A 23,832-nucleotide genomic window follows, 5' to 3' on the forward strand; every position below is an offset into this window, starting at 1 on the left:
ACCCGCCTCCAATTGGCATATGTGTGAACCTGGCCTTATTCTCCTGGTTGAACATATAACCTGGAAGCAGAGCAATATGTACTCCACTTGTATAATTTATTTTTTCTAGTTCAGGCCTGCCCTGCTAACATTCTGGGGGGGATCTTGCCCCACACAGAAAAGTTTCCTGTACACTCCACGACAACATATAGATGGATTACCTCCATCTCTGAAATTCAATAGGACTTCTCCATAAAAAACATTTTTTTCCCCTTTTTTATTCTTACACTGTTAGGATCAGCTATGGATTCATTGTCTAAATCTGCATTTCTTAACTGTACCTCTCCTAAGAGCAGTTTTTGCTGTGTTGACTTCCAACGGTATTGCTGTTCAGAGGACAGCTTCTGCTGTTCTTTTGGAGGTAAAAAAGATTTTTCTGCTAAAAGCAGTGAATTGTGCTTTGGTTACCAATTAGTTTGTGGCAGATTCCTTTTTTTATTTTTCACAAGGTGCAAGTGATGTCATTGCACTGCCGTGGCCATAGTTTAAAGTGTAACTCCACTTTTGTTAAGAAAAAAACATTCCCCTCTGGGTGATCTATGTACATTGCAAGAATTTTATCAAACTTTGTTGCAGATTTCTACATTTTGTTATTCTGAAGAAATCCCTGTGTGTTTGTCTGTATCGATGTGGGAAAGTGAGTCTAATGGGAGTGGTTTCATATTTATCAATCAGCTATGCACCTGCAGGGCTCTAATGAGGAAAGCTGCTGGGCCTGCATCCCTTTAGACGTGTTCCTATTAGAAGTAGCTCACCAAAAATTAAATTTTTGTTGCAGGGGATGCCCTAACTTGTATCTTAGGGCAGACTTCTTGGAAAATTGATGAGCCAATCACACAAGCAGGAAATTATGTTTCTGGGGGTGTTCTGTACACATTCTGTGTACAGAACACCTCCAGGTAGCCATACTGCATTGCGTTTTCAGAAAATTACAAAGCTGCAGATAGACAAGGAAAGGGAATTTTTTGTAACATTCAATTACAATATGATTTGTGTGGCAATTGTATACTCTATATTATTTTTTCTTTATTTGCTATTTTTTCCCCCACAAAAGTGGAGTTAACCTTTAAGGCTCCATGTACACGGGACGCTGGAAATGGCCATGTACACATGGTCGTTTACAGTCATTTGCAGGCAGTTGCGTTCAGGGACTTTTTTTAGAACGCATATGACGTCATCTGTGACATGAGGGGACGGGGCCTCCCGATGACGTCATCGGGGCCACGCCCCTAATGGCTATATAATCAGCTGCAGAGGACCGGAGACCGTCATAATCACCAGAGACGTTGTCGGAGGAGGACCGGAGGAAGAAGAAGAGCCGACAGCAAAAGAGTAGAAGACCGGGGGGGGGGAGAAGAAAAGAAGAGAGGACAGCAGAAGAGCGGACAGCAAAAGAGCAGAAGACCCCGGAGAGGAGAACACAAGAAGAGCGGACAGCAAAAGAGCAGAAGACCCCGGAGAGGAGAAGACAAGAAGAGCGGACAGCAAAAGAGCAGAAGACCGGAGAGGAGAAGACAAGAAGAACCGGATGAAGATTTTTAATAAACTTTCCAAAATTTCTCCTGTCGTTATTTCCATACACTGCCTTTTATGTGGTGAATGAGTAGGGGTACAGTGTACCCCATACCCATTCACATAGGGAGGGGGTCCGGGATCTGGGGGGCCCCCTTGTTAAAGGGGGCTTCCAGATTCCGATGAGCCCCCTGCCCGCAGACCCCCACAACCACCGGCCAGGGTTGTGGGGATGAGGCCCTTGTCCTCATCAACATGGGGGCAAGGTGCTTTGAGGTGGGGGGTGCAGAGCCCCCCCTGCCCCAAAGCACCAACACCCCCCCATGTTGAGGGCATGTGGCCTGCTGTGGTCCGGGGGGGTTGGGGCCGCTCGCTCGTCCCCTCCCCTTTCCTGGCCTGCCGGGCTGCATGCTCGGATAAGGGTCTGGTATGGATTTTGGGGGGGACCCCACGCCGTTTTTTCGGCGTGGGGCTACCCTCAAATTCCATATCGGACCCGAAGGGCCTGGTTTGGAACCTGGGGGGGACCCCCCATGCAGTTTTTTTTCCCATTTTTGGCGTGGAGTTCCCCCTCAAGATTCTCACATTGCAGGTCGCGCCGCAAGTCAGATCCGACTTGCGGTGCGACTTCCATTCAAATCAAAAGGCTCCCATAGGGAACCATTGATTTTGAATGGAGGCAGAAAAACGCTGCTAAAAGCAACGTGGCCAAACGTGCAATAACGCAAATGGAAAAAGCTACTGAAAGCACGTTTAACAGCTGCTTTTTCCCGGCATCAGAAATAGCTTTGCAGGACGTTTTTTCTAACGTCCCGTGTACATGGAGCCAGCTGAACTAATCTGTTTTGGTTTTCTTTTTTAGAGCTTTTTATTTGCCTGGTTGTACTGGTGTTGTTTCATCTCATTTTTTTCTTGTGGTGGAAGGAAAGAAAACTACATAATCTATATAATCTATAGGCTGCTTTAGTTTATAAGAAAGCATCTACAGAAATGTAACATTTTAAAGAATTAATCAGATAGAGAGCCTTGGCTTTAAAAACTGTGTATTGCAGCTGGTGTTCAGGAAATACAGGTTCTTACCTTATAAAAAAAAAAAAAAACTACACATAGGCTGCCAACATGTAAAAACAAAAGGAGCTGAAACCCCCCAATTGGATTCTGAGCGACTAGTTAGGAACTTTTGGATTATACTATACAACTGTTTTTTTTTTTACTTGTGCATTGATGGGGTAACTTACAACCCAAAAGCAACACCACCAAGCCTCCATTATTATATAAGAACATATTATGAATGTTTCATAAACAATAGTCTACCTGCTTCAACTCTTCTGATCGCTCATTCTCTGGAAATGTATTCAATAACGATGTTATGTCAAGCTCGATGTAGGACCCTGCTAAACTTGGTATCCCTGAATTAGTTGTGGAGGAGTTTAATAAACCTGCAAAATGATTATAAATAACACAATTAAAAAACCAATTCACCTAGATACCACCTTTAAACATCCATGTCTAAATATTTAAATTATGAGAAACTGTAAAGCATTTCTTATAAAGGTTATCTATTATGTCTAATGCCCACCCTTTCTAAGGTGCATAGACACCTGTAGGTCATGAGAAATTGTTATTGGCAGCATATTAGGGCTGTTGGTCTAGACTGCCTTGTGTGGCATCACTTTTTATTTTATTAAATAAAGATAAAGAGCTCAAGGTGGGTGTCTGAGAGTGTTGTGTAAAGCATCAAGATCCACCTGCTGCCAAAGTGACGATGTTGTTTTTTGGACAAGAATAACAATTCTTGCTTTCTCTTGTAGCACCCTCCTAGTTCAGTGAAGGCTGCTAGGTAAATGTAGTTAGCTCCTCTGTAACAATGGAGCAGGGGTTGATTACTCAGGGCTGTTCAGTGTCTCACAGGCTGTTGTTCTGCTACTCCCCCTGCCTTCTAGAGACTTCTAGAAATACAGCGGGAGGGACAGCAGGACAGGCTGCCTGAATATTTATGGAACTCCGGCCAATCCTTGGGGAGGTATGCCCAGAAGGTGGAGTGGGAGCCCTTATATATTCTGGGACCTGGCAGCCAGGGAGCAGAGTTCCTGGGTCCAGTTCTTCAGGAGGAGATTTCTGTGTGCAGGCGCTCTGCCCCTGGTGCAGAAAGAGACAAAGAGGAAGTCAGAGGAATCTTTGAAGATATTGAGATCCCAACTAGGCTTAGCTGGGGGGCCTACCAAAGAGAGCTGTGTCCAGAGACTGAGCAGAGTCAGAGGGGAGTTGGTGGGAGAAAGCCCAACCATTCTGGGACTGAATGAGTAACTGATACTGCTATACAGAGGAGAAGTGACTGTGGGTTGGTCTGACCACCCAAACAAGTGCAGTCCAGCCAAGAGTTGTACAAAAACAGCCAGGAGTGTGCTACATTGCTTAGAACAGTGATGGCGAACCTTTTTGAGCCAGAGTGCCCAAACGTCATCACAAAACCAACTTATTTTTTTCAAAGTGCCAAAACTGCAATTTAACTGCAGACACCCAGCCACCCAGGTGATGATCACACACTCCAAGATGGATTGTAGTAAATTCAGCACTCACCCGGCTACAGCGTCCAGTGTTGGTATGCCTGGAAGCAGCTTCTCCTTTTGTTGGAGACTTCAATCACCCTCCTCACTATTGATGGTGTCCTCTCAGCACCGTCTTCTTGCTCCTCTCTGGCTGGTTACACTCCAGGGGCTGTTGTGGCTTGGGCTCTCTCTCCCTCCTGATCCACCTCAGCCTCCTCTCACTCTTGTCTCCACACTCCTCTCACCCTTCTCTCTCAGCCCTTTATTTTCCTGGGCTCCAGGCTGCTCCTCCTCTTATTTTCTCATGGCATGCTGGGGCTGTAGTTTTTCTTTAATTGAATAAAATTGAGGCATAGTCTTCAGTGACTACATGTCTCATGGTGCACTGTTCCTGGCTCCTCATTGGTCCCTGGCTTCAGGCAATGGGGAGGAAGGTGGAATCAAAAGTGGGCAGCGATCTCTGCAAGTGCCACTCTGTCCCTATCCCGTGCTGCTTGACAGAAGAAGGGGGCGAGCGGGGGAGATACACTGACAGACCGCGCTCACTTCTCCCAGTGTCACAGTGCGGGCAGTGGCGGCGGCTCTCAGGTGCCCACAGAGAGGGCTCTGCGTGCCAGCTGTGGCACCCGTGCCATAGGTTCGCCATCACTGGCTTAGAAGTTTTCCCGGTACAGCCAGGAGTTGCACAAGACAGCCAAAAGAGTACAGTGCAGCCAAAGGTTGTGCAATATAGCCTGTATTTTTGTACATAGCAGCCAGAAGCCAAGCAGTACTCAAGTTGTTCTATAGTCTGGGAGTATCACATGAAGCCATCCCTATCCAAGTTACTGTTTTCATAAAAACCCTAAAAAGAAACCCCTAGACAGACCTTTGAGCCAGAGAAAAAAAATGCAGAAAATGCTGTGTGCCTGGCTGTATACAGTGGGGAAAATAATTATTCGATCTCCTCAAGATTTTGTAAGTTGGCCCGCTTACAAACAAATGAACAATCTATAATTTTTTATCATAGGTGTATTTTAAATCAGACAGAATAGCAACCAAAAATCCAGTCAAAAACACAATACAAAGGCTAATAACTGAGTTGCAGTTCAGTGAGTAAAATAAGTATTTGATCCCCAAGCAAAAAATGACTTAGAACTTGGTAGAGAAACCCTTGTTGGCAAGCACAGAGGTAAGACGTTTATTGTAGTTGATTACCAGGTTTGCACACATCTCAGGAGGGATTTTGGTGAACTCTTTACAGATCTTTTACAGATCTACAAATCCTTAAGGTTTCTTGTTCACTTGGCAACTAGAAGTTTCAGCTCCCTCCATAAATTCTCTATAGGATTAATGTCTGGAGACTGGCTAGGCCACTCAATGATCTTAATGGCAAGTCGAGTTAATGCCAGAGAGCTCAATTTTGGCCTTATCTAACCACAGCACTTTCTCCCACTCCTTCTCTGAATCATTTAGATGTTTATTGGCATGACTGTACATGTGCCTTCTTGAGGAGTGGTACTCGAAAACTTTAATGTGCTTCTTTTGAGCCACTCCTTTGTTGCCGTGGCAGTATGTTTTAAGTCACTGTCATGCTAGAAATCCTATCCATGACCCATCTTCAGTGTACTGGCTGAGGGAAGAAGGTTCTCATCCAAGATTTTGCAATACATGGCCCCGTCCATTGGCCCTTCAATGCGGCAAAGTCAGCCTGTACCTTTAGCAGAGAAACAGCCCCAAAGCATCATGTTTCAATCTCTGTGCTTGACTGTAGGGATGGTGTTTTTAGGGTCATAGTCAGCACTTTTCTTCCTCCAAACACAATGAGTCGAGTTTATACCAAAGAGCTCAATTTTGGTCTCATCTGACAACAGCACTTTCTCCCAATCCTTCTCTGAATGATTTAGATGTTCATTTGCAAACTTCAGACAGGCCTGTACATGTGCCTTCTTGGGGAGGGGGACTTTGCTGGCACTGCAGGATTTTAATCCATGGCGGCGTATTGTGTTATCAATGGTTTGTTTGGTGACTGTGGTCCCAACTGCCTTGAGATCATTCACAAGCTCCTCCCATGTAGTTCTGGGCTGATTCCTGACTTTTCTCATGATCATCCTTACCCCATGAAGTAAATTCTTGCATGGAGCTCCAGACCAAAGGCGTTTGATGGGTATTTTGTATTTCTTTCATTTACGAATAATCGCTCCAACAGTTGTCTCCTCACCAAGCTTCTTGCTGATGGTCTTGTAGCCCATTCCAGCCTTGTGCAGCTCTACAATCTTCTCCCTGACATCCTTTCCAGCTCTTTGGTCTTGCCCATGATGGTGAGGTTTGAATGGAAGAAAAAGATTCTGTGGACAGGTGTCTTTTATACACATACCGAGTTTTTAAATTGACAGGACTAATCTGTGTACCACATGAACACATACTGTAGCCAGTCTGTGGGAGCCAGAATTATTATTGGTTGGTAGGTAATCAAAGACTTATTTTACTCAAAGAACTGCAACTCAATTTATTACATTTGTATCATGTGTTTTTTTCTGGGTTTTTGGTTGATATTCTGCCTCTATCATTTAAAATACACCTATGATAACAAATATAGACCCTTCATTTCTTTGTAAGTGGGTGAACGTACAAAATATGCAGGGGATCAAATAATTATTTTTGCCACTGTATTCTCTGAGTGAGGGAAAGAGACCCAAATTACCAGTGGCTCCCAAGGGGGTACAGCACTACTGTACACTAAGTCCCATAGCTGTATGATCTTTTTCTTATACTGCTCACCTGCTCCACCTGGACTCTGGGTACGGATTCCACTCAGATCAGGAGTGTTCACTCTATCATATTTGAAATTGGGATATTCAGATATTTGATCATTTGTAAATTCACCAACATAGATCCTCCCATTCTTAAAAACAAACTTGCCCTAAAAATCACAAGGCAAAATTATAAGTAATGCTGTGTTGCAAGTCAGCGTATATTGAGAGCAAATACACAAAGTAAACATTTACAACCAACATACATGAAAAGATTTTTTCTTTCAGAGAGTAGAGAAAAACTTTTCAAAGAAACACGAAGTACAAACAGATACTGTACATTTGAACATTTCTTACTATTAAAAAAAAAACACAATACAATGTGGAAACCTTGTTATGTCAAAAGCTATAATTTTAGGACTAATTTTTAGGACTTTTATTATCTGTTGACTAGCCTGAAAATGTTCTAAACTACAATTCAACCCCCCTACTTTTCAGTTACAGTAAATGCTAGCACCAGGAATTACCCAATTACCTTTTCCTACTTTCAAAAAGTCAAGTGGCAAATGTGCTTATCCAATGTCACTTAACCTGTCCTGTCTATTATAAAGAAGTGTCAGTTTCAACTTTTGAATCTATTTTGCAAAGGGATGCCTAGGTAAATGTTGACAGTTGACAGCTGCTTACAGCAAAATCTTTGCATTTCCTTTTTATCTAAGACAAATCTTTTTGTCTTCTTTCACAGCAGGGGTTCTTAAACGTTTTATGATTACAGACCCCCTAAAGACTGCCCAAAATGAGTCCATACCAAGTTCACCACACTTTCAAAATCATTATCATAACATCTCCTAATAGGTACCAGTATGACTTGAAAAGATGTCAATAGCTTGGTTAGCTCAGTTTTATTTTACATACTGATTGCTAGGAACAGAACAGCTGTAAGAAAATCATATGGGTTTTATCATATTTAGTAAAGGAATCGAGGTTCAATTGCTGACACAATTGCCATCTGATATCAAGTCAATTACTCCACTTTAATTTCAAGTTCAGTAATGCTAACAATCATGTTCTAATTGTTTTTTTTTTTTTAATTATTCAGAGATCCAGTCCATATCCCCATCATTTGGTTCCCATACTCCTATGCAGAATGGGACTTTGGTAAGAGCCACTATTCTAGCGCAGTGCTTTTTCAACCTTTTTTCAGTTAAGGCACCCTTTACATTTTTGGACAATCTCGAGGCACTCTCCAAAATTATGGACAGTCTTGAGGCGCCCCATTCTAAAATGAAAAAAATATTCTAATAGTTTTACATAATGCAGCAACATCATTACACATAGGACCCCCACAGTAAAGGTGATTTATTCTTCCAAAGCAAATACAATGTTGCAAACTTTGCAATTACTAGTATCCCAATGTTTTTCTTCTCCCTCAGTGTTTCTCCATCGCTTAGCTAATGAGACCCCAAAGCTAATAGAGAGAGGCAAGGGACGGTCAAACAAGGATGATATGCAGGCAACTGATATCCTCCTTATCAACTGATGATGTCATTGGTCGTTAGGAGGGTGGCAGCTACTAGAAGGTTGTAATGGTGTTCAATGAAAACCTGTGGCTTTGTGTAACTAAAAGGCAGGTTTCATCCACCCACCTACAGTTTTAGGGCAATTTTTAGGCATTTTGCCAAGGCACCTCTGAAGGAACCTCAAGGCATCCCTAGGTGCCTGGACGCCCTGGTTGAAAAAGGCTGTTATAGATTAATATAAATAAAGAGTTATGCGTGATGATTGATGACACATTTATTGTCACCTGTTCCATGCTGGTGTAGCATACAACAGAAAGCTGAGAGTGATGGCTGCAGATATGACAATCAGATATCATCTTGCTGGCTTCCTCGAAAAAAAAAAAAATAAGCAGGAGATTTAGCTATGCCCCAGCCCCCTCAGCCCACTCAAAAAAGGCAACTTGTTATGGGTTGAATTGCATGGACCTTATTGTTGCTTTTATTCCTGTCTCACTTGTATTTGGTCAGGTGTACTGTATTAAGCTCTAAAACGTTAACATATAGAATGTGCAATATAAATATACAAAATGGGTTGCATGCCTTATTATTATTATTATACAGGATTTATATAGCGCCAACAGTTTGCGCAGCGCTTTACAATGTGTGAGGGAAGACAATACAGTTACAATACAATTCAAAACAGGAGGAACTAGAGGGCATAATGCATAATGCATAATTCTGTATGAAGGAGGAATACATATTACTGTCCATGATAACCAGATTCTCACTTATTTTCTTCCAGAATGCAGTGGAATAGCAAAAGGGACAATCTGATCGATGCTATGGGCAAAAATAACTGTTATACCTTCAAACACTTTTATGCATGTGTTTAATTTCTAGGACAACTGATGGCATACTTACCATGCCATGCTTTTTATTGTTTTGCCATTCCCCATCATACATTGCGCCATTGGCATAGAAATATTGGCCATGTCCATGACGTTGACCATTGACAAAGTTCCCGACATATTCATTTCTCAAGGAGTACTGTGATCCAGGCACTCTCTTTAAGAACCAGGTATGGGTCCCATGACCATTCTGTATTAAAAGGTAAAAACTTTAGAAAGGCAACTGTTACAGCCATCATTTATTTTATTTTATCCTAAAGAATATGCCTAAATGTGCCAAATATTGACCCGTGTATGGATACATTATCCATAAATAGGCAAAAGCTACCTTTAAGTGAACTTTAATAAAAATATAGAAGTTGTTAGGGCTGACTTGGTATTTAAAGGAACATGCCAAGTGTGGCTTCTCTTCTTAGTACGTCACTGACCTGGAAAAAGCAGGCAAATGAGTATTTATACTTTTGAGACTTTATTGGCTACATGCTTGTCCCAGGTCAGTGACTCAGCAAGCAGTTAAGTTAAGATCGGGATTGCAGCCCCTTAAACATAAAAAATCGAATTCACAGAGGCAGTTCCCTTTATTTGTAAAATAGGACACGTCATGCCAACAGATGAAGAGAATAAATGGGACAAAACTATTTAGATTTAAACAGCGTAGATCCCAAAGTCACAGAAAACAATTCATTTGTTCTGGTATGCCATTTTAGCTGTATCTACAAAACAAAATTGCAAATTAGTGGTTTTGGAATGTGTTTTTTTTGTTGTTTGAAAACAATAATTTTCATCATACTATGGGTTACTTGTAGTAACTGTGGCTGTGGCCAGTAGTACTGGTGTTTCTTTCCCTGAATAATAAACGCTGAAATAATACTAATAGTAAATGTTAGGAGGGATGGAACAGTGAATATTTCTCAGCTATAAATATGTTAGTACCTGTATGCCATTCTCCCATTGGCCTATGTATTCTTCATTGGAGATAATCCACCTCATCCTCCCCACTCCATGTAACTTGTTATTCTTCCACTGGCCTTCATAGAGGTTTCCGGACTTAAAACTGTCAAATTTGATCACATTTTCACAGTGTACTGATACATAATTTTAGGATGACAGATACACAGTATTTAAAGAAGAACTCCAGGAAAAAAATAGACATTTAAAATATGCTGGCATACAGCGAATTAACCACAAAGAGGTATATGCCACTTCTTGGATCTCTCTATTTTGTTTACAAATTACTGCTTCACTGAACACCGCTAGTATAGCTTTCATTATAGAGTGCTCAGCATAAATGAGTACACCCCTTTTGAAAAGTAAGATTTTAATCAATATCTCAATGAACACAAGAACAATTTCCAAGATTTGGACAAAACTAAGTTTTATAGAACATTTGCTTAGCTCATTACATGAAAGTAAGGTTAATAATATAACTTAGATTACAAAATCTTCAGATTTACTCAAATTATTTGATGCAAAATGAATACACCCCACAACAAAAACTACTACATCTAGTATTTTGTATGACCTCCATGATTTGTAAGGACAGCACCAAGTCTTCTAGGCATGGAATGGACAAGTTGGTGACATACTGCAACGTCTATCTTTTTCCATTCTTCCAGAACAACCTCTTTTAGTGACTGGATGCTGGATGAAGAGTGATGCACGTCTCTTCAGTATTCCCCAAAGGTGTTTGATTGGGTTCAGATCAGGAGACATACTTGACCACTTTACCCTGCTCTTCTTCAGAAATGCAACAGTGGCCCTAGATGTGTGTTTTGGATCTTTTTCATGTTGGAAGACTGCATGAGGACCAAGGGCATGGAGTGATGGTAGCATCTTCTCTTTTAATATAGAACAGTACATCTGTGAATTCATGATACCATCAATGAAATGCAGCTCCCCGACACCAACAGCACTCATGACGCTCTGCAGAAGGACACTGCCACCACCATGTGTCATTGTAGGCACAATGCATTTTTCTTTGTACTCCTCACCTTTGCAACGCCATACAGTTTTGAAGCCATCAGTTCCAAAAACATTTATCTTGGTCTCATCACTCCATAATACAGAATCCCAGTAGTCATCTTCTTTTTTTTAGCATGGGCCCTGGCAAATTCTAGGTGGGCTTTTTTGTGCATGGGCTTTAGGAGAGGCTTCCTTCCACCCATGCAAGCTATTCCTCTGCAGTGTATCTCATATTCTGTCATGGAAAACAATCACCCCAGTTTGGCTTTCTACTTCTTTAGCTAACTGCAGTGAACTTGCATGGCGATTTTATTCAACGCTTCTCATCAGAAGACGCTCCTATCGAGGTGTCAACTTCAATGGACAGCGTGGGCGTCTACGGTATGTAAGATGGTTGCAGTTCCATCTTTGTTATATTTTTGTATCACTTTTGCTACAGTATTCTGACTGATAAGTAAAGCTTTGCTGATCTTCTTGTAGCCTTCAACTTTCATGTGTAAAGAAATGTTTTTTTTTTTTTCTCCTGGAGTTCTTTTTTTTTTTTTTTTACACCAATGCTCAACAAATTATATATAGACATTATGTATAATTATGTAATAATTATGTAATAATATAGACAGTATGTGAGGTTACATTTATACCAATTATCGTTGCATAAAAATAAAAAATCATAGCGCCAAATCATCACATTTATGCAGAAGAGTATGCATACACAATAAAGTGATATCCTTTTGGTAGGAAAATCACAGCCTTTGCAAAAAAAAAAAAATTCAACAATGTGATACAACTGTTCACTCCAACAATGATTTTTGGGGCTGGTAGACAAAATTATCAACACCCAGTCTGGTCAAACTTGGCCTAGCTGCGCACTGATCCACTGTTTGAAATAGTTACATAGTTAGTCAGGTTGAAAAAAGACACAAGTCCATCTAATTCAACCAATAAAAGGTCTTGTAGAAGTAAATAAAAGGTCCGTGTATAGAAGCACATTGTTTAGTGTTGGGATTTGTCACATTGGACTTTAAAAGTTTGTTTGCCTGTTTTTGTCATTGCTTTGGACTAATTTTTTGCCATCATTTATTATGGACAAAAACCAGGAGTTTTAAAACAGTTTTGATTTTTAAGAGCACTGGAAGTGCCAAATCCTTTACACACGTTTATTCTAAAATAAAAGTCTCTCTTGTAGAAGTAGCAGCTCTACTCTCCAGCTCTACCCCGTGATGCTTCTATACCTCTTATCCTATCACTCCAAAAAAGCCCAAAAAAAAATAAGGCCTATTGTATCTGAGATTTTGTTCCTTTGGTCATTACTAATATATAAGAAGAGCTTCTAGTTTAGAAGTAAGAGTAAGAATGATATTACCATATGTGTTCATCTTTATATAAAAACCAGTTGATGAACATACGTACCACTGTACTCCCCAGCCTTCTTTGTTATTGTGCACCCAATCCCCTTCGTACCATGATGTTTCCTCTGAATCATAATACATCACACCCTGCAATAAAAGGCATATGATCATCAAGAATATTCATGTTGCCTACCATTTTACCTGCTAATCATGACTTAAAGCAGCCTGAAAACATTGGTACGTGTGTGGCTTATGTTGACAGGTATTGTCTTCAAACACTGTTTATGCAAATGTATGCATTGGAATGGGAATTGCAGCATTTGACAAGAAAAGGCTGAATTTGTCCTGCTTTGTCTGCTGTTCAAACTCAGCCTAAAGTGTTTGTCACCCCAACATTTCATATTTCTGGTAAGTGTATGCTGTGCTATGTACTTGTGTTAAAAAGTATTCTGTTCTCCTTGTATTGCCTAATTTGTGTGAAATAACTGGTGATCCTGCCAGTCTTCCTGCTTTCATATTTCAAACTGACCAAGCTAGGCATGTAGCACATCCTTCCCAGCGTGATATGTTTTCTGGCTGTGCTGGGAACACAGCCTGCCTGTCCTTCAATGGCCAGGACTTGTGCTGCAGTCTAAACTCCCACCTCTGTAAGCCCCTTATGCAGAGGAGAACAGAGGTCATGTGGTCACATAAAAGGAAAAAAAGGTTTACACAAACACACGTCTTGCCTTGTATTTATTTTTAAAACTGAATGGGTTGTTAAAAGGTAGGGGTTCACATATACTTTAGTAAGACATGCTGTGCCCAAAGAACACACAGTAGGTCAAATGCAGCCTCTGAAATGCTATATGTACCACACAATCTGAAAGGTGTGAGAAATACTAACACTCCTTGACTAACAGTCATTAATAAATCAAATGCTCTTTTATATCCTACCATGCTTCACTGGAAACAAAAAAAAAAAGAAATGTAAAAGTAGAAGTTCAGCCTAAAACTAAAATCTCTAAATCTACTTGCAGCCACAATCTAAGGCTAACCAATCTAGCCCTGTACATAAAAAATCGTAATACATATGCTTTCTGAAGCCGCTCCAGTCCGGTCCCACGCAGAGCTGTCAGCGGTAACTTCTCTGTGTAGGCGGGTGGACAAGAGGCAGCCGACAACGGAAGCCCCATGGTAACTCAATGGGTGATGTCACTTCCCAGGCATTTGCCAGCCATTGTTGGGTATCTCCTGCACACAGATTTCACCGATGGAGCCTGGACTGGCTTCAGAAAAGGTATGTATAGTGATTTTTGCTTTACAGGAATAGATAGGTTAGTCTTAGATTGTGGCTGCAAGTAGATTTAGAGATTTTAGTTTTAAGGTGAACTTTAACTGTACAACAGGAACTGCTGTTCTTTCGGACACTTTTCAGCTTAAAGCCCACTGTGTTTATTGATATCTACAGCTTACCTTGCCATGGCGTTTGCCCTTGTACCATTCACCAACATATGAGATCTGCTGATCACTAGATATGTAAATGCCGGTCCCATGTCTGATGCCTTCATTCACCTGTCCTTCATAACGACTGCCATTAGGCCACTTATATATGCCATGTCCCATTAGTTTATTCTTACAAAACTGACCCTGGAGCAAAAAAAAATTAATGACAATTAATGTAAAATAATAATAGTTTGTACATTTTGTGAAGTAGCCATTATGCATTGATGAGGCTGAAGTGGGAAATTTTGAATAATGACATTACGCTCGTGGTTATATAGTGTTAAGGGAGTATGTGAATCACAAAATTAGTTGCTCAGAGCTTCATATATTTAAGCAGGTAACAAAGCTAACATATATGTATTTTAAATGTGTTTTTAGCTGTTGATTGCAGCCTTGAGTTAAAGGAAACCTGTCATGAGAGAAATATGGAGGCTGCCATTTTTAAACTCAACAACTGAAATTGCCATTAGCGTGGCTGTCATACTAATACTCTTGCTTGAAAACGTTAAGTCGCTAATTCAGAATAAGTATGTAGCTAAGCACTTCTGAATTTTTTTACACATTTTCTTATCTGTGTACTTGTTCCAGATGAGTTACTTAGAATAGAATCAGAATAACAGTCGGTAAGAAAGTGTTTTTAGAAGCAAATTTTTACTTAGAGATACAATATCATGTTTTTATCTGAAGGCCAGAAGGGCAGGATCAGTGTGGGAGAAAGAACAGATTAAAATGATAGTTTTCCCTTACCTCATATATTACCCCGTCTGCCCATGTATATGTTCCTTTGCCATGCATAAGCCCCTCAGAGAATGAACCCTGCAAATGAAGACATGTATTATGTACTTTTTCAGTTAAATACACGGGATGAAAGCAAATTGCATCTACAAAAACTTACTCTGTAAACATTTCCATCTTTGTAATAAGCAACTCCTTCTCCTTCATACAGTCCACGCACCAACTCCCCTTCATACCTGTGAAAAAAGAACGAAAAAATGGAAACTGTAGTGTACTTTGGCAAAACAAAATATATAAAACAGTGCTTGCTAGATAAAATCAAATAAATGGATAAATACGTTGTAAAACGTGCTAAAACAATTGATAGATGAAAATGTGTATCAACATTTAAAGTGCAAAAAAATCCTATATTAGGTCAGTAAATAAATGTGCAAACTAAGCAAAAATATAAATACAAAATTAATTTCATAAATAAATACATACAATATAAAGTTCAATTCAATATATAAATGCATGTAATAATCAAGTTCAATTCAATAAATAGTTGCATGCAATAATAAAGTTCATGGGATGTTTGAAGAAGCTGTGCAAAAGTCCTCAAAAAAGGTGCTCAGGTGCCTTAATTGTCTTAATGCTGAAAGGTGCTCATCCCTGTCAGGGAGCCACTCCCCCCTCTTGCACCCCCGCTCCCCAGAAAGGAAGACCCCTCTGGGCCAATTGTGAGTGTGGAGTCCTGGGTGCCATCCAGAAGTAATGTATGGTTCAAATGCCCAAAAATTGTTTCTTTGGCAAGCTCAGCCCCGACGAAATGAAAGGATCACAGTGTGATATTGTAAAAGGATTGTTTAATAATATATATCACAATTATACTCACAACGTGGCAGCAAAAATAAGCAGTAGACAGTAACAGCATGAAATTCCTGGAACGGCGACTAGCGTGTGTTGCACGAGGAGACAGGAAGTGACGCAATTGGTTAAACCGGAAATTACTTCAACGCATTTCGCCCACCGTCCCGAGCGTCATCAATGGACATTAAGCTAGTCGGCATTCTTGCTGTTACTGTCTACTGCTTATTTTTACTGCCACGTTGTAAGTATAAAAGTCAGCTCCTCTGGTAGGGTTTTATTGTCATTTGTGTCCCTATAGGGGAAGGTTTCCCTCATTTCTTGCTAGGACAAGTAGTGACAGGAAGTGTCTCCAACAGGGATGCAGACAAAATCAAAAACACATTTTAGAGGATTTGCAGCCCCTAGACTTCTATGAGGCTGCCTGAGGTGGATGAGCTCCATAGGCATATATGAGACTCCTGCACAGGCACAGCCAGGATAGGGAGCCTTTCACTGTTCTATGTAAACAAACAACATAGGCCAAAGGTGATGGATCTTGGTAAGTATACATCTGTCAAAGGGGTGGGTTTGTTAAGGTCAGAGAAAAGAGACGAAAAAGAATAATGCCAGCCATACACGGTTTGAATCTCGGACGGATCAGAAGGAACTGGCCGAGATTCAAACTGTTAATTGGCAGGCTGACTGTACCAAGTTGATTGATCGATCAGCTTGTGTACAACCAGCCTGCTGGATTCTCTTGTGATTATTGCTAGCAGGTGCTATATTCAGTGTATGGCCAGCCTAAGGGTACTTTGCCTGAAAGTGACATGTGACCTATGTAATTTCTCATCTAACACTTACTGTGTATAGAGGATGTTGTAGGTTCTTTATTGCTTCCGCTCTTATGTCACTAGACATGTGCAGAATGAAAAAATGTATTTAGTTTTGATTCGTTCTTTATATACAGTAGGAAAATAATTATCTGATCCCCTGCAGATTTTTTACATTTGCCCACTTACAAAGAAATTAAGGGTCTATAATTTTTATTATAGGTGTATTTTAAATGATAGAGACAGAATATCAACCAAAAATCCAGAAAAAACACACAATACAAATGTTATAAATTGAGTTGCAGTACAGTGAGTAAAATAAGTATTTGTTTAAAAGAAGGAAAGTGTCGCGCTCAAACATAAAGTGCTTGTGCAGATATTAAACCTTTTAAGGTTTAATATCTGCACAAGCACTTTATGTTTGAGCGCGACACTTTCCTTCTTTTAAACAACTGTTCAGCACCTTGCTTTTTTGTTGCTGCTCACTATAAGGAAGCAATTCCTTTAAATGAATATTTATTTAATATTTATTTAATATTTATCAATATTCATATATTCACATAATTTTTATGTTTATATTTATTGATTATATATATCCACGGTTACACCAAACCCCTTTTTCTGAAAATAAGTATTTGATCCCCTAGCAAAACATGACTTAGTACTTGGTGGAGAAAGCCTTGTTGGCAAGCACAGAGGTAAGACATTTCTTGTAGTTGGTGACCAGGTTTGCTCACATCTCAGGAGGGATTTTGGTCCACTCTTCTTTACAGATCTTCTCTAAATCCTTAAGGTTTCTTGGCTGTCACTTGGCAACTTAAAGTTTCAACTCCCTCCATAAATGTTTTATAGGATTAAGGTCTGGAGGCTGGCTAGGCCACTCCATGGCCTTAATGTGCTTCTTTTTGAGCCACTACTTTGTTGCTTTGGAGGATGTTTTGGGTCATTGTCATACTGAAATACCCATTCACAACCCATCTCTAGTGTTCTGGCTGAGGGAAGAAGGTTCTCATCCAATATTTTACAGTACACATTCCCATCCATTGGCCCCTCAATGCAGCAAAGTCGGCCTGTACCTTTAGCAGAGAAACAGCCTCAAAGCATAATGTTTCCACCTCCGTGTTTGACTGTAGGGATGGTGTTCTTAGGGTCATAGTAAGGATTTTTCTTCCTCCAAACACGGCAACTCCAACTCCTCAAGAAAGCACATGTACAGTCATGCCAATGAACATCTAAATGATTCAGAGAAGGATTGGGAGAAAGTGCTGTGGTTAGATGAGGCCAAAATTGAGCTCCCTGGCATCAACTCAACTTGCCATTAAGATCATGGAGTGACCTAGCCAGTCTCCAGACCTTAATCCTATAAAATATTTATGGAGGGAGCTGAAACTTCGAGTTGCCAAATAACACCCAAGAAACCTTAAGGATTTAGAGAAGATCCGTAAAGAAGAGTGAACCAAAATCCCTCCTGAGATGTGTGGAAACCTGGTCACCACCTACAACGTCTTACCTCTGTGCTTGCCAACAAGGGTTTCTCCTCCAAATACGAAGTCATGTTTTTCTTGGGGATCAAATACTTACTTTAACCATTGAACTGCAATTCAATACTTACCATCTGTATCATGTGTTTTTTCTAGATTTTTGGTTGATATTCTGTCTCTATCATTTAAAATACACCTATGATAATAAATTTAGACCCTTCATTTCTTTGTAAGTGGGCAAACTTACAAAATCTGCAGAGGAACAAATCAATTTTTTCCCCACTGTAAATTAGTTTAGTTAAATGTGTTAAATACATTTAATTCGTTTTTAGAATTTGTTTTGTTTATTCAAAATCAAATCAATTTGAATATTATGAATTTGGTTGAATTGAACTCATTTCGACCAAATTCCAATCTAATTGGAATCAAATTAATTTGAAATCGAATTTATTGCATTCAAAATTTTAATTTTGGGATGATTATATTCTTTCTATCTATTCTATTGTTTTTTTCTATTCTATTCTCTTATTTTTGATTCAATTCTATTCTTTTCTTTTCAAATATATTTATTCTATTTGAAATTCAAATTCAGGAAGATGGTTATATTGTTATATTCTTTAGATTTTATAATTTTCTATTCTTTTTTTCTATTCTAATCTATTATATTCTATTTTAATTCAAATTTATTCTATTCACATTTGGGAAATGGTTATAAATTTTCTTTTCTATTGTTTTTATATTCTATTCCATTCTTTTATTTTCTATTCTATTCTTTTTCATTCTATGCTTCTCAAATTCAAGTTTTTTCCATTCGAATCTGAATTTATTTTATTTGAAATTTGAATTTCAGAAGAAGGTTATATTCTTTCCATTTGATTCTATTCTATTGTTTTTTTTCTATTCTATTCTTTTTTTTTAATTCTATTCTTTTCTATTCAAATTCATTTAAATTTATTCTATTTGCAATTCGAATTTCAGAACATAGTTATACTCTATTTTAAATTAACTTTAAGTTTCTATTGTATTTTGTTCTGTTTTTCTCTATTCTTTTTTATTTTAGTCTATTATTTTATGTTTTATTCTATTCCTTTATTTTCTATTCTATCCCTTTATTTTCTATTCTATTTCTTACTATTCTTTTATTTTCTATTCTGTTCTGTTTTACTCGCTTCTATTCTATTCTATTATTTTCTATTCTATTATATTATTTTCTATTCTATTCCTTTATTTTCTATTTTTATTTATTCTATTTGGAAATTCAAATTCCATTTGAAAACGAGTTTCGTCTGAAATTTTGTTTCGTTATTTCCGATTTGTTTAAATTAGTTTTCTATTTGGAAATACGTATATATCCGAATACTTAAAATTTTGTCCGAATTTCGATTCGGCACAAAACCAAAAGCACATGTCTACATGTCACAGGTCTCTAGAAATCCCTAGATAACAGTTGTGAAAACTCTGCACAAGAACAACATAAAATAGATAACTAAGAAAAAAATGGCTTACAATTGATTATTCTATAAGAAAATACCACAGAAGAAGGTGCTTTCACAAAGTCCTTTAGCATAAAACAATGAGGATGAACTTACTTTTCTATAATAACCTGAGTTAGAACTGGTTCCTCATACAGTGCTGGAGAGGGGACAATGGTAGGCACAGCGGTGGGGGACTCCTCAGTCTTTACAGGCTGGTCCTCAGAAACAACTTTAGGGGAAGGAGGAGGAAGTTCTTCAGTTGGGGAAGCAGATACAGATGAGATTTTGGAGTTTGAATCTTCAGAGGTATCCACCGCTAACTTGTCTGCCTTTTTCTCATTCTTTTTCTTAATTTTCCCCATATTCTGAATTTCTAATCACCATCAGAAACATCAATCTATTTACTTGCAGAACACACACATGTTTACAAATCACAATTAGTATTGACAGTAAAATAAATTATAGCCTGTCCTTAATTTCTTAGGCTACTGGAAATGTCCTGATTTATTGGTAATAGCAAACTGCACGGTGGGAAATGAATACCATGTTGTCAGCATGTTAAATCTTAGGACATGTTAAAATTTGAAGTGAAAGTTTTTAAAAAATCAGAATTTAAAGCTCAAATATAGCCAAGATGTTTAATTTAATTGAGTTAGATAAAACAACGTGTAACATCCTTTGTCAGATTTTTATTGCTGTCTGTGTCCTTGGAGGTGTGAATTCCCTGCTCTCTAGGACAGGAAGTAAGGAGAAATCTCCCCAAAGGGGACAGAGATTAATAAGATTCCAACAAAGGGCCCACGCCTTCCCCATTCTAAAACAAAAAGAAAGGCTACTAGTTGGTATTAGTAATAGGCTAAAGTTTTTTTTCTACCTTTGTGCATTCTATGCATAGGAATAAATACCCTTCTGTGTGCTGCTTCCCCCACAGCCCCCCCCCCCATTCATTTGAGCCCCCAACTGCTCGATCCAGCGATGTGCATCGAAACCTCAGGTGTTCTGGGTCTCTCTCTCCTCATTGGCTGAGACAGCAGAGGCAGCCATTGATTCCCATTGCTGTCAATCACAGTCAGAAAGCCAATTATGAGACAGGGGGCAGAGCTGAGCTGTGGATCTACGTGTCTTATGGACGCAAAGAACGGGGCAGACCCCGTTCACACTGAGATGCTTTGCAAGCGCTTTGGCGCTAAAAAAGCATCTGAAAAGCTCATGAAATCCTATTCCCATTAAAATCAATAAATGCTTTCATACTGGGCCGGTGCGCTGGTGGAGTGGCGAGCAGCATCTTGGATTGCTAAAAAAGCACCTCAAAAGGGTCCCTCTCCATTAAAATGTATGTGAAGCGCCCAAAAATCTCTTGAAAAGCGCCTGAAAAGTGTTTTACTGGCAGTTTAGAAGCGCCTCAGTGTGAAAGGACTCCTAATACCATTTTAAAGTAAATGAACACACAAATAAAATAAAATAAATATCTGCGTACTGCAACTGTGGGAGAAAAAATAAAATATCACAATATAAATTAGTTTTGTATGTTTGACTTAAAAGCTGATCTCCAGCTTTTCCTTCAGTCTTCTCTCTTGTGCTAAAATTTCTTACCTGGATTTTACTGTATTCTGTGAGCTTCCCAAGTGTGCATTAGAAGCTTCAGCAAATTAGAGTTTGCCACATTTTCTGGGTGGAGGAGCATCCTCCAGCCCTTTCCTCCTGAAACCCGTGACTCCAGCAACACATTGCAAGCGACAGAGGCTCTACTTAATTCTGTGGAACCTGCACTCTATCTGGCCTTGAATACTAGCAATGGCGCAGCATGGGAGCAAAATCTAGCTGGCCTGAGCAGTAAGGAAGTAATTTAATAAAGACTAATAGGATGTCTCTTAGCGACCCTGATGCTCGCAGGAGTCACCAGCGACATGGTCCTTACTGTCCTTGGCTCTTTCCTTTAATTCACTCTATTTCAGTTTTTTCAGTCATGGAGGTTCAACATCACAGGTGGACATTGGTAAGGGCAGTCTGCATGCAAGCGCAGCCTGTCTAGGAATGCCCACTCCTTCAAATTGACATCCACCCATCAAAGCATTTTGACATATGCATAACTTCTCCCAACAGTTATTCCAATGCTAGCATTAGTACTAAGGGCACGAGAGGAGCATTGAAGCACGGGTTCTGTCATGTTTTCAAGAAGCTATGTAGAGCATCCTGCTGGCCCCTCCCACCAGTCATGATCTGCCTACTTTTCAATGAAAAGCACAGAGATCCAGCAATTATATTACTTGGTCTAAAATAAATTCCCATCCTAGACAATTTTCCGGGTGATTCATAGCCTACTGACAGCCAATACTTACGACGTAAGTTTTACATATCATCCAATATTCCCAATATTATATTATCCTTTTTGGATGCAATATTATTCATACATATATGTTCCTTTAGATATTAAAACCATGCCTGCTCCTGTGGAAGTGATAACAATTTCACGAAACGCGTTGAGCTTATGAGGCAATCTTCATCTACCAAGTTCCACCATGCATCCAATCCTTTTTCGATTTTTCCAATTACATTGGCTGGCACATCTTTCTATTTATCATTTCGACTGTTCTAATCATTGTGTATGGTTCTACCAGACTATTATAATATATTGTATGTACACATATTGTGTATGTCTGTCTATTGCTTTTGTATTGTATGTGTATTGTGATATTAACTGCCATGGATATATTTAATAAATACGTGATGTTAAATAATTATATACATATTTTTATGCTTACCAGCATGTATATACTATTACCATTTACATCACTATTCTTACACTGACCACATCTCATCTAAAGTCCCAACCATTTCCGAACACTATGTGTTTCACTTTTGAATCGTATACAGGGATGGAGACTTGATGGCAAGAGTTTCAATTATAGTCCCACCTTCCCTTTTCTTTCCCATTCCCCCCATCCCCCCCTTTATCCCTCCCCCTTCCTTTTTATATAATATTGGTCTAAAATAAAGTATGAAATGAAAACATAAAGGTTTTATTTAAAAATGTCATTAGTATGTTAATTGGGGGGGGGGGGGGAGAACCAAGGAAGGCAAAATATAAGCAGATTAAACTTAAAGTGTTACTAAACCCTGGACCCTGCATTCACTATATCTGGTCTTCCACAGTACACAGGAAATACAATTTTTTTTTTTAGTAAATGCGAACTGCAAAATATCTTCTCTCATTAGCAGTATATAGCAGTCTTGTGAAATCTTTCAATCTCTGGTTAAAGCTTGTAGGAGGAGTTTTCATTCTCCCACGATTGTCTTATGAGAATGCAGGACCCCTGACCCTCTGTCTGGACAGTGCTGATTGGTCCTGTGCTGATCACATGCACCGTCCTAAGAAAAAAAAAAACTCGCTAGCAACACACACCAAACTGAGCATATGCAGCCTGTCCCCTGGCTCTGTGTTATCAGGAAATATATTGGAGTCAGTGGAAGAAGGCGATGAGCAGAGAAGACAGGATCAAACAGCATTGTACACAATGCAGATAATTAACCCCTTAGATTCCACAGTGAGTATAACAAGCATGCTTTACTGCATACACAGACTGATTTTACTGTTGTAGGTTTAGTAACACTTTAAGCTTTAAGGTAAAAGGGCTTGATTTCCTAAAAGTACAGCGATTGTTAACTAATAAATTGAAGTTGTTTTTACTTAAAACTTAACTTTAAAATGCAAAATGTATGATGCAGGAAGACTCTTATCTCCTTTGGTGTACATAACACTGCAGAGAACACTTGTAGATAGGAGGAGAGTGCTGTCACATGACCTTAAAATGTTTTTTTGCCTTACTCATCAAAATGAATTGGGATTCCCCTGCTTCAAAGTCTCAGAGGGAAGGAAACACAAAGTATATTTATGAAGTACTAATCACTGCTTTATACATTTGCCAGAGGGGTTTTAATAGAAAAGCAGCAGTATGGCCACACTTAGGCTGCTTTATAAATGAGCCCCTTATCTAAAAAAGATTTCATGATGCATACAGTGGGAAAAATAATTATTTGATCCCCTGCAGATTTTGTAAGTTTGCCCACTTACAAAGCAATATAGGGTCTATAATTTGTATCATAGGTGAGAGGCCAATGGACGGAGCCATATATTGTAAAATCTTGGATGAGAACCATCTTCCCTCAGCCAGAACACTGAAGATGGGTCATAGATGGGTCTTCCAGCATGACAATGACTGCCAAGGCAAAAAAGAAGTGGCTCAAAAAGAAGCCCATTAAGGTCATGGAGTGGCCTTGCCAATCTCCAGCACTTAATCCTAAAGAAAATTTATGGAAGGGGCTGAAACTTCGAGTTACTAAGCGACAGCCAAGAAACCTTGAGGATTTAGAGAGGACCTGTAAAGAAGAGTGGACCAAAATCCCTCCTGAGATGTATGCAAACCTGGTAACCAACTACAAGAAACACC

At 39.3% G+C, this 23,832-nt stretch overlaps 1 protein-coding gene across 2 annotated transcripts in view; it reads right to left on the reverse strand.

Annotated features, from left to right (window-relative positions):
* Positions 1–23,832, reverse strand: part of RSPH10B (radial spoke head 10 homolog B) — a 73,420-nt gene that overhangs the window by 37,593 nt on the left and 11,995 nt on the right. For both annotated transcript variants that reach the window (XM_082261882.1, XM_082261881.1), the window contains exons 2-10: positions 19,499–19,781; positions 14,931–15,006; positions 14,783–14,851; positions 14,006–14,179; positions 12,612–12,697; positions 10,173–10,293; positions 9,253–9,429; positions 6,861–7,002; positions 2,866–2,990 (exon numbers count right to left, since the gene is read on the reverse strand). In XM_082261882.1, coding sequence (XP_082118008.1) covers positions 2,866–2,990; positions 6,861–7,002; positions 9,253–9,429; positions 10,173–10,293; positions 12,612–12,697; positions 14,006–14,179; positions 14,783–14,851; positions 14,931–15,006; positions 19,499–19,746 — 1,218 coding nt within the window. In that variant the 5' untranslated portion in view covers positions 19,747–19,781. The remainder of the gene's footprint in view (positions 1–2,865; positions 2,991–6,860; positions 7,003–9,252; positions 9,430–10,172; positions 10,294–12,611; positions 12,698–14,005; positions 14,180–14,782; positions 14,852–14,930; positions 15,007–19,498; positions 19,782–23,832) is intronic.

This window comes from Pelophylax lessonae (assembly GCF_965119305.1).
Source record: "Pelophylax lessonae genome assembly, chromosome: 6".
Classification (NCBI taxonomy): Eukaryota; Metazoa; Chordata; class Amphibia; order Anura; family Ranidae; genus Pelophylax; species Pelophylax lessonae.